This window comes from Alligator mississippiensis, chromosome 3, assembly GCF_030867095.1.
Source record: "Alligator mississippiensis isolate rAllMis1 chromosome 3, rAllMis1, whole genome shotgun sequence".
In the NCBI taxonomy this organism is placed as follows: Eukaryota; Metazoa; Chordata; order Crocodylia; family Alligatoridae; genus Alligator; species Alligator mississippiensis.
In genome coordinates, this window is record NC_081826.1 from 1,559,611 (window position 1) to 1,570,959 (window position 11,349).

The following is an 11,349-nucleotide window of genomic DNA, read 5'->3' on the forward strand; positions in this document are numbered from 1 at the left end:
CTCGACCCCCACTTGGTGACAAGTGCAGCCAACGAGCTGAGCTCTTTACGGCACCCGTCAAAGAGCTGCTATCATCTCCTCTCCCATTAATCACCTGCGCTCCCAGCCAAGCCTACCTGGTGTCCCAGCTCCGTCCGCGGGGAACCCCAAAAGCCTCAAGGGTCCCCCTGCCGTGCCGTGCCGTGCTGTGCCGTGCCGTGCCGTGCCGCGACTTGTCTCAGGCAGCAGACCCAGATTTGTCCCCGGGGCATGGAAAAGAGCATGGGGGCCCTTGCGTGTCCTGGTGTGGAGCTGGAATATCAGACGAGGCGGGCAGCAGATGACCGACAGGAAAGGGAGAGAGCGAGAAATGGGGACGGAGGGACCATCACGGGGCAGCGTCTAGGGAAATCCCTGAGGGAGGCAGCCAGACAAATGGGATGAGCAAAGGATTTATGCTTCATTAAAAAATTCACCTCATTAACAACCTCTGCCCTCTCCAAGTGTCGCACGGGGACCTCTCGCTGGGTGAATCTCCCTGGTAGGAAGGACCTGATGTGCATGGGGGGAGCTCGGGTTTGAAAAAGGGGCATCATCCCGAACAGCACGCCTCTGCGGCACCCGGTTAAAACGGAACGACTGTGCTACGGGCGGCATTATTCAGTTTAAGACTGGAGCACACGCTGCATTGCAGGCCTGAAAGCCACCTTAGCAAAACGCTTACCATAAGCAACGTCCTTGTGCTATAACTCAAGACACTAGCGACAAGCAACGCAAGCGGGCCCGTTGTGGGTGGCTGTTTCATAGCCCGTTAGCAAGAGCATTACAAGTGGATGTGGTTTCGGTGTCAGGCAACGGGATGCAGACGGCAGCCTGGCAGGATGATGACTACTTTTACAGGAGATCGGTGAGTATTTATGGCCTAACCGTGCATGGGACTTAAAAAAAAAGTATACAAAACCTAGGAAAAAACTTCAAGTTGGCGGGAAAAGAACCAAAAACTGCTGGAAACCCAGTGCCGTGATGGACACCCGGGCAGCGGATCTCGCCGTCCCTGTCGGCAGGTTTGCATAAGATTATTTGCATACGTGTAACAACGGTCGGGGCTCGCTTAGAAGCTGGGTGCTGTATGCAATGGGCGCAGGCTGCAGCCAGGCAAGCTGAGGCTGGCTGTCAGGAAGTACCCTTGGGCAGGTCGGGGACGGGGCCAACAAACCCAGCACGCCCATAATGTGGACGTGGGCCCGACAGCGTCCCAGCCTGAGGACTGATGCAGGAGAGATGCTAAGCAGTATGCAAATAAGCCGTCTTCTTGACTTTCTATTGGTCAACGCAGGTAGTCAGCCCCGCCCCCAGTGGCAGCCGCCTGCGCTGGGCTCTACCGCCCCCTGGCGGCCGAAAGGGGCACGACAAGGCGGGAAGCCGGCACGTGACCCAGCTCCGGGGGGGGGAGCCGCGCGCTGGGGGCGGGGCCGCCGTGTTGCCGGAAGTGAGCGGCCCGGAAACAGGAAGTGAGCGGAGCTGGGGCCTACGGAGGCGCGGAGGTTTCGGGCTGGAAGGGGCCCCCCGCTTCACCCCCCCCGTTCCGGTAGGACAGGTTGCTGCGCTCAAATGACCCGGGGGGGCGGTCCGGTCCCTGCTCCCAGGTGGGGGAGGGGCGGGGGGCTTGGAGCCGCCCCCCAGTCTTGGGGGGGAGGGGCAAGGTGGGACAACCCCCCAGTGAGGGGAGGGGCGGGGCCCCAGTCGGGTTGGGGGAGGGGCAAGTAGTGCCCCCCCAGTCTGGAGGGAGGGGGAAACCCCCCAGTGAGGGGGGGGAGGGGCAGGTAGTGCCCCCCGCAGTGAGGGTGGGGGGGTCTATCCCCCACCCCAGTGTAGTACCCCTGTACTAATTCACATGGAAAATAATATCCCGCATCCAGTACAGAGACCTAAAGGGAGGGGGTCAGATTAGGATGGGATTAGGGGGCAAAATGCCTCTTGGCCCCCCCCCCCCCCCCGAGCGTCCCGTCAGTGCCCCAGGGGACCGTCCCACCCCCGGCGGGGGGAGGGGGGCGCTTTAATTAGACCAGCTCTGAGAGCCACTCTAATTGGATGTATTGAGATCAACGCCCCCTGGGGTGAGGGCAGGGGCATGCCCCCCCACACGCCCCTTCCCTCCCCCCGTTCTTCCCCCGGGGCAGACTTACCAGCTGGAGGCAGCTCCACGCTGCCCGGCTCTGCCCCTCAGCCAAAACACAGTGGCATTTACTGGCCCCGTCGGGCCGATACCTGATACAGCCAGTTTTCTTTATATTGGTACCAATCCGCTATCGCACCAGCGCCCCTCTCGTTTTGGGGTGATTCCAGGAGGGTTTTGCCCCACGATCCCAGCAGAAGGGCAGCTCCTAATCGGTAGCAGTGTAAATACAGTACGCGCCGAAGGAGAGTAAGTTGGAGCCTGGCTCGGTGAAAGTGCGCTTTGGACCAGGCAAGACTCTAGTCGCAGACGTCCAGGAGAGGCCCCGGTGCCACAGAGCCATGGTGCGGGGTGGCGCAAGGAGGATTTCCAGCCATAATCCCAGCCCAAATGCCAGTTCCTTATTCGAGCCCATATACTTAGTACTGTGGGCATGAGGCGCTGCCAGTTGGCAGCCTGGGACGAACAAACCACGCTTGGGGCTGGGCAAGACTGGTCAGCGGTGTCCAGGAGAGTCCCCCAGTGCCACAGGGGCATGTGGGGTGGCCCAAGAAGGATTTCCAGACATAATCCGAGCGTAAAACCAGTTCCTTATTTGAGCCCATAGATTTACTAGTGTCTGCGGTGGGGGTGTCAGCTGGCAGCCTGGCACTACCACGTTGTGTTTTGGGCTGGGCAGAACTCCGGGCAGAGATGTCCGGGAGAGTCCTGTGGTGGTACACAGGCATGGTGTCAGGTGGCCCAGAAAGGATTTCAGTCTGTAATCTCAGCCCAAATGCCAGTTCCTTATTCAAGCATCTACACTTAGCACAGTGGGAATGGGGGGCCGCCAGCTGGCAGCCTGGCACAGCCAAACTGTACTTTGGGCCAGGCAAGTTTCTGGTCGCAGATGTCCAGGAGAGTCCCCTGGTGCCACAGAGGTGTGGTGTGGGGTGTCCCAAGACAGGTTTGCAACCATAATCCCAGCCCAAGAGCCAGCTCCTTACTCAAACCTATATATTTAGTACCGTGGCTGGGGGAGCTGTCAGTTGGCATCCTGGCAGGGCCAAACCATGAGTTGGGCCGGGCAGGCTCTGCTCAGGGATGTCTGGGGGTGTCCACCGGTGCCAGAGTCATGGTGTGGCGTGGCCCAAGAAGAGTTTCCATCGTCAATCCTAGCCCAAAACCAGTTCCTTATTCAAGCCATTATAACAGTACAGTGGCTTGGGGGGCTGTCAGTTGGCACCGTGGCACGAGAGTCCCCCGGTAGCACAGGGGTACGCCAGGGGGGCCCAAGAAGGATTTCTAGCCATACTCCCAGCCCAAAATCCAGTTCCTTATTCGGGTCCATATACTTAGCACAGTGTCTGGGGTGCTGTCAGTTGATAGCCTGGCACAGCCAAGCTGCATTTTGGGCCAGTCAAGACTGGTCAGGAGTGTCCAGGAGAGTCCTCCGTTGGCACACAGGCTTGGTGTCAGGTGGCCCAAGAAAAGATTTCCAACCATAAACTCAGCCAAAACCAGTTCCTAATTCTAGCCCATACACGTAGTACCATGGGCATGGGGGGGACTGTCAGTTGGCAGCCTGGCATGCACAAACTGAGCTTTGGGCCAGGTGAGACTTGGCCTAGCCAGAGATGTCCACGAGAGTCCCTCACTGCCACAGAGGCATGATATGGGGTGGCCCAAAACGGATTTCCAGCCATAATCTCAGACCAAAAGCCAGGTCCTTATTCAAACCATTATACTTAGTACAGTGGGCACGGGGGGCTGCCAGTTAGCAGCCTGGCACAAACCAACTGCACTCTGGCCAGGGCAAGCCTCTGATCAGAGGTGTCCAGGAGAGTCCCCCGGTGCCACAGAGGTATTGCTGTTGGGTAGCCCAAAATGGATTTCCAGCCATAATCCCAGCCCAAAAGCCAGTTCCTTATTCAAGGAACTGAAGTATTGTGCAAGGGGCATGGGGGCTGTCAGCTGGCAGCCTGGCACGGCCAAACCGTGCTTTGGGCCCGGCAGGACTGTGGTCAGAGTCTTTGGGACAGTCCCCCAGTGGCACTGACAGAGGAAGTTTGGGGTGGCCAAGAGGTATTTTGCCCCATAATCCCATCCTAATCTGACCTCTCTTTAGGTCTCTGTACTTGATGTGGGATAATACTGTACATATTAAATATGCATAGCTAATGAAATTCTCTCTTTAGGATGTGTCATTCATGAATAACAAGCTTTTACTGGATCTAGATTAGCTTTGCAAAAGGAACCAGGAACTGGGAATAAGCAACCAAATTCAGCCTCATGGGGAGGGGAGGGGAGGTGCAGGGTAGGGCAGGGGTCTGACCCCCAGGTCGGGGTGGGAGAGGGGCGGGGGCTGGCAGTACCCCCAGGGCCTGTGTCTGGCATGCTGTGAGCTGGCCTGGCTCTTGCAGGTGCCTGCCCCACTGACTTCCCCGGGTTGGGGCCCCCCTCCGACAGGATGGGTGGCCTGACCTCAAGCACTGGTGGCTGCTGGCCGCAGCCCTCTGTTGGCATGGGGGTGTGCTGGGGCGGGGAGATGGTGTCTGGAATGGACCCGCTCTCATGGAGGCGCCGTCTTCATTTGTGTCGGTTCCTTTCAGTCGTCCCCACCGGCCCTGAGCTGCGTCTGACTGGTGGCCCCCCACGGTCCAGCCCACGAGGATGTTCCACGGGATCCCTGCTCCCGGGATGGGAGGTGAGTCTGTGTGTCCAGGATACCCCTGAATGCGCTCTAGCGCCAGCTTGGACCTCCCTGCTCCCTGGATGGCAAGGGCAGGTGGAGGTGCCCTGCTGTCTTGCAGTGACCTGCCAGGGAGGGGTGATGGTCTCTGCATTGGCACACATCTCTCCGCAACTGGTGGGAATCATAGACAAGAAGGGCTGGAAGGGATCTCAGGGGGTCACATCTAGTCCAACCCCTGCTCAAAGCAGGACCAGCCCCAACTACATCATCCCAACCAAAGCTTTGTCTACCCGGGTCTTAAACACCTCCAAGGATGGAGACTCCATGACTTCTCTGGGTAACCTGTTCCAGTGATTCACCACCCTCCTTGTGAGAGAGTTTTTCCTAATATCCAACCTCAACTTCCCTTGCTGCAGCCTGAGCCCATTGCTCCTTGTCCTGTCATCTGCCCCGGCTGAGACCAGTCCAGCTCCATCCTCTTTGCAGCCCACTTGAAGGGAGAGAGAGGCTGCAACTAGATTTAGACAAACTACAAAAGTGGGCAGACGAGAATAGGACGGGGTTCAACTTAGACAAGTGCAGGGTGCTGCACCTTGGGAGAGGGAATCCACAGCACACATACAGGCTGGGGAGCTCCCTTCTTGAAAGCACAGAGGCGGAACTGGATTTTGGAGTCGTTATTGACTCCGAGATGAACATGAGCCACCAATGCCAGACCACAGCCAGCAAGGCCAACCAGACCTTGTCATGCATCCAAAGGTGCATCGCAAGCCGGTCCAGAGAGGTGATCCTCCCCCTCTATGCGACTTTGGTCAGGCTGCAGTCGGAGTACTGCGTCCAGTTCTGGGCGCCGCACTTCAGGAGGGATGTGGCCAGCCTGGAGAGGGGTCAGAGGAGGCCACCCGCTTGGTGAGAGGGCAGCAGGACAGGCCCTACGAGGGGAGACTGAAGGACCTGAACCTGTTCAGCCTCAACAAGAGGAGGCTGAGGGGGACCTGGGGGCCGCCTACAAGCTCATCAAGGGGGATTAACAGCAAATAGGCAGAGCCCTTTTCTCCCCAGCATCACCTGGGGTGACGAGGAACAATGGTTATAAGCTGATGGAGAATAGGTTTAGGTTGGAGATCAGAAGGCAATATTTTACAGTTAGGGTGGCCAAAATCTGGAACCAGCTTCCCAGGGAAGTGGTCCTTGCCCCTACCTTGGGCAAACTCAAGAGGAGGTTGGATGATCACCTGTCTGGGGTCTTGTGAACCCAGCATTCATTCCTGCCCGTGGCAGGGGGTCAGGCGAGATGATCTGTTCAGGTCCTTCCTGACCCTAGCTACTAGGAAACTATGAAACCCCCCTGCAGGGAGGTGAATACTATTCAATTCCCCTCGGTCTCCTCTTTGCCAGACTCAATCAGCCCAGGTCCCTCAGCCTCTCCTCACCAGTCCTGTCCCCCAGCCCCACAACCATTTCCATTGCCCTCTACTGGACTCTCTCCAATGTGTCCACGTCCTTTCTGCAGTGGGGGCCCACAGCTGGACACAGGACTCCAGATGTGGCCTCCCCAGTGCTGAATAGAGGGGAAGAATCACTGCCCTCGATCTGCTGGCAACGCTCCTCCTGATGTAGCCCAGGATGCCGGTAGCCTTCCTGGCACCAAGGGCGCACTGCTGGGTACTGTCCAGCTTCTTGTCCCCTGTCCCCCCAGGGCCTTTTCTGCAGGGCTGCTGCACTAGCTCCTGTTGCGCCTGTCTAGGCAGCAGACGTACAGAGTAGTCATGGGGACAGCCTTCTTGTGGGCCTGGAAGGAGATTTCCTAGTTTTTGCCATGCAAAGGCTGTTGGTCTAGTGCAGCAATGCTCAGTTGGGTGCATTGAGTTTCTGGGGCGCCACACAGCACTGGTACTGTTAGGTATGCAAACGGGATACGCAACATAAACCCAGAGATTGCAGTTGGGGATCCATAGTGTTCAAAACCTGCCCTGCTGGGGGTTTCTGAGCTCTCTGCACCAAGAGACTTGCTTTGTTGTTTCTCCGTAGTCAGCACTGGAACAAGCTGGCAGTTTCCAGTGGGGCTGGAGTCTATAACTAGGAGGGTCTTGAGCCTAAAAAGGTTGCGAACCCCTGGCCTATGTCTCTGTGCAGAGCAGGGAGCGCTGCCCCCCTGGAGCCTTTTAAGCACATTCTAGCTGCTTGTTTTTGGTTGCTCTGAGGGCCGGGTTTGCCCAGACCTGATGCCGCAGGCTGCTGCCATGTCTGTTCACAGATATCCTCTTTCTTTTTAGCCCCAGGGAATAAGCCGGAACTGTACGAGGTGAGTGACAGCTCAGCCCTTCTCACGTCCCCAGCCTGTCCTGCCCGACTCGGTCAGAGGGCCCTGTGGCATGCATCCAGAGCAAGCCTGAAGCCAGGGGGTGTGATCTGGAAGCAGATTCGTTCTCCTCAGCCTGGGGGTGGGGGGCATTTGGGGGCACAGTATCCCAAGGGGACTCCCAGGCCCATGTCATTTGTGTCCCTATTTCGTGGCACCCCCATGAATCCACCTTCGCTGCCTCTTAGCGAGGTGGCCAGAGGAGCCCGTACATGTCTTCCTCAGTGTAACTGGTCTGACAGCCCAGCTTGCCCATGCCTGTCATGCCCAGCTCAGCAGCTGCCACCTGATGCTTTTTTCTCTCTCTCTCTTTTTTTCGCTGTTGCGCTGGCAGGAGGTGAAGCTGTACAAGAATGCGCGGGAGCGCGAGAAGTGAGTCCCTGCCTGGCTGAGCTCTTTTCTCCTACATCGTGTGCGTGACCCCATGGTTGGCAGTAGATGGGACTCAGGCAGCAGCTGCCTGCAGTCATATCCTGGCACAGAGTGCTGTGAGCCTCTTCCCCGGTGTCCTGCCAAGCCAGAACAGATCTGACATCCCCCGCACTGTCCTGTCTCTGCCTCTGGCCACTGTCGGGTGCTTGGGAAGGGAAAGGGATAAGCAGGAAGATTGTCTCCAAAAGACACCAGGACTTCCCCTAGGCTCTGAAACAAGAAGCGCTGGAGACTGCACCTCTTGTGGGAGGCAATTCTGGAGGTGTCTGGGGGCAGGCCGCGGGAGGGGTGCCTGGTGGCCGTGCCCCCTCACACGTATCCGCTCGCTGCTTTCAGGTACGATAACATGGCCGAGCTCTTTGCCGTGGTGAAGACGATGCAGGCGCTGGAGAAAGCCTACATCAAGGACTGCGTCTCTCCCAACGAGTGAGTTCCCCGGCCTGGCCTTGTGGGGATGGGGGAGTGGGGCGGAGGCTCTGTCTGCTGCCCACCTTTGCCTCTTGCAGGGCTGTGTTCAACAACAGCCTGCTGAGTCCCTGCTGTCTGAGCCCCCTTGTCTCCACTGCCTGGGGCCAGCGCAAAGCCTGCAGTCCAGCCGTGCACCTTCCCCTGGGGGCTTACGCACCAAAGCCTTGGTCTTCTCCTAGAGGGGCCTGGCCTGGTTTTATACCCTCGGCCCCAGGGTCCCCGCCCCCCACCCTTTGCCGTTCGCACTTTCTGCTGTTATCCAGCACTCTGGCCTCCCTCCCACCCCCCAGGTACACTGCGGCCTGCTCCCGGCTCCTGGTCCAGTACAAAGCTGCCTTCAAGCAGGTGCAGGGCTCCGAGATCAGCTCCATCGACGAGTTCTGCCGCAAATTCCGGGTGAGTTGGGCTTGTTGGTGCTACGCTTGGAGCGATGGGGTGAGAGGCACAGCAGGACCTCTGAGCAGGGGCGTCCTGGGCCCAGCTGTGCTGTTGCTGGGCTGGGTTAGAGACTGCATTTTGGAGAGGTGGGGGAGAGATCCTGTGCCGTTCCCTGTTCCTCTGCAAGGCAAGGTCTGTTACCAGGTTGCAGCTGGAGCCTACACATCCTCCGTGGCTTGGAGGTGGTTGTGGGGGGCACTGCTCCCCCACGGCTCTCACTAAGGGCCCAATATCCTGCAGCTCGACTGCCCGCTGGCCATGGAGCGGATCAAGGAAGATCGACCCATCACCATCAAGGATGACAAAGGCAACCTGAACCGCTGCATCGCCGACATCGTTTCCGTACGTGCCCTGGCTGGGGCGGGGGGAGGTGGGAGAGCCCTCTGTGCCTGACCCAGCCCCAGGGTCTTTTTGGGCTGGTGCCCTACACCCAGCAGAAGGTTGAGGGCTCTTGGGGACCGTTCCCCTGGTCCCTCCTTTCCAGAGGGCCGTAGGAAGAGGCCTCTGCTGAGATGACCCACCCCCTCTCTTGCAGCTTTTCATCACTGTGATGGATAAGCTGCGCCTGGAAATCCGAGCCATGGACGAGGTAAGAGCAGGAGGGCCCAGCCGTGAGGCAGTGTGTGTTGGAGTTGCATTGGCCCTCAGTCCCAGCACACTCCCAGCAGTGCAGAGCCTGAGCTATGGCTCGCTTCACTGGTGTCGGGTGAAGACCAGAGACCCCTGCCCAGCAGTACAGGGCAGGGCAGATGCCTCTGCTGCACTAATGTCTGGGCGCCAGAGGCTTTGTCACTGGGACTCCGGGGATTGCACTGGGCCAAGGAAGAAGTGTCTGAACTTTGAGGTGGGGCTGGGGTTACTCTGAGCCCCGGGACATGGGGCCCGTCCCAGCCTGTCCCCAGGGTCCAGCACAGGAGGGCTCAGGTTGGGGCTGGAAGCTGAGGCTGAGTGTGCACCCCCAGATCCAGCCGGACCTGCGGGAGCTGATGGAGACGATGAACCGCATGAGCCACCTGCCTCCGGACTTCGAGGGGCGACAGAAAGTGAACCAGTGGTGAGTGCCACCCCCAGCAGGGAGCCTGGGGCACAGCGAGCTCTCCAGCAGCAGCCTCCCCGGCTCTGCTCTGACGGGGGCACAGCCCTGCTGCTGGCCAGGGCTCAGAGCCCAGGAGCAGGGGACGGCTGGCTGCTGGTTGGGGCAGGGCGGGGAGGTGTTGGGGGAGCAGGAGCGGTGCTGTCCTTGGCATGCAGTGCCAGGAGAGGCCTGCAGGCCCTGGGTGCCGTGCCCAGGCAGGGGTGTTGGTCAGGGCAGCGCCCAGAGCCGCAGCAACAGCTGCCCTGCACTGCTGCCCCCTCCCGTCAGGTTGCAGACGCTGAGCGGGATGTCGGCCTCGGACGAGCTGGACGACTCCCAGGTGCGGCAGATGCTGTTTGACCTGGAGTCGGCCTACAACGCCTTCAATCGCTTCCTGCACTCCTGAGGCGCTCGGCCCTGCGCCCCCCACAGACTGCTCTCTGCCCACACCGGTCCCCCTCTGCAAACACCCCTGGCCGGACGTGGCAGCATCCACGTTTCCAGCCTCTGCTGGGTGGCACTCCCTCTGGATGGCAACAGCGGGGCACAGGGACTCCAGACGCTCCCCCCTTGCTCTCTCTGGGAACTGGTGTGTCTTCACCCCAACCTCTGCCAGCATTTATGCTGGGGCAGGCAGCTCCTTCTCCAGAGCAGCCACGGTGCCAGACCTCGCTGGTGGCAGGTGGCAGTTTGTCACCAACCGGGAGGCTTGTACAAAGGTGTGAATCTAGACGAATAAACCCCCTTTCTTGTGACCACCCCTTGCGCGGTATCCTGTGGGCTTGGGAGCTGACTCGGAGCACTGGATCGAAGCCTGCTTTGGCACATGGGGTTAGGGTAGGGGTGGGCAATTATCTGGGGGTGAGGGCCACGTAAAGGGTTTTGATGTGTTGTGGTGGGCTGGGTGAGCATCCTCCCCCCCAATGTCTCACCCAAACTCTGTTTGGGGCTTTGTGTGGGAGTGGGGCAGGCACGCCCTGCCCTGTGGAGGGGGTGGGCTGCCTGGGAGCCAGCTGGGGATGAAGGGAGGCAGGGGTGTGTGCAGCAGCACTCCACTTGGAGCCAAGCCCAGCCCATGCTGTGCTCCTGCCCACACCCACACCCCCAACCCCGGGCCAGCATGCAGCTTCTGGCTGGGCTGTGCCCACTGTGGCTGGCCAGGCTCACATTGGCACCCAGAAGCAAAAGGACCAGAACAGCCCCACCAGAGGCTGCCAGCACTGCCTGCTGCCCCAGCTGTTCTGCTCCCCTCGCCTCCAGCTGCTAAAGTGTGAATACCTCTGCAGCGGGAGTTATAACATGGCACACTGGGTAAAAAAAGGAACAGCTCATGGCTAATACAAGTGTCACAATAATCCCCAATGGCCCCTAAACGATTCCATTTAATATCAGGCCCTGGCAACGGCCCAGGCAACCTTAGCAGTGGCCGGAGCAAGTTCCTCAGCAGCCCTGGCTGTCTGCCTGACAAGCTGAGCAGTGTCCCATGCCTTGGCAGAGGTGATGGAGGCAGCCCAGGCATTCCTCCTTGCTCTAGCCTGGGTGGCTTTGGCAGCAGCCCTGACAGCTCTCCTCCAGGCAAGTCCCTCACATGCAGCAGCCTGGGCGGAGGGAAGCCCTGAGGGCCATGTTTGCAGGAGGCCCATCACCCTCAGTCATGGGACCAGCAGCAGCCCTGCGAACACAACTCTCAGCTCTCCTCACTAAGCGAGTGGTGATGTTGGCAAGCTCCCAGGTGTGGTTGGCCT

At 59.3% G+C, this 11,349-nt stretch overlaps 1 protein-coding gene across 1 annotated transcript; it reads left to right on the forward strand.

Moving 5' to 3' along the window:
• Positions 1-1,459: 1,459 nt before the first annotated feature.
• VPS28 (VPS28 subunit of ESCRT-I) lies at positions 1,460-10,362 on the forward strand. Its single transcript, XM_006260615.4, has 10 exons — positions 1,460-1,567; positions 4,747-4,841; positions 7,106-7,134; positions 7,526-7,563; positions 7,960-8,049; positions 8,382-8,487; positions 8,770-8,871; positions 9,065-9,118; positions 9,492-9,583; positions 9,893-10,362. Exons 2-10 carry the CDS (start codon positions 4,808-4,810, stop codon positions 10,008-10,010), a joined length of 663 nt encoding a protein of 220 aa, XP_006260677.1. The 5' UTR covers positions 1,460-1,567; positions 4,747-4,807; the 3' UTR covers positions 10,011-10,362.
• The last annotated feature ends 987 nt before the right edge of the window (positions 10,363-11,349 follow it).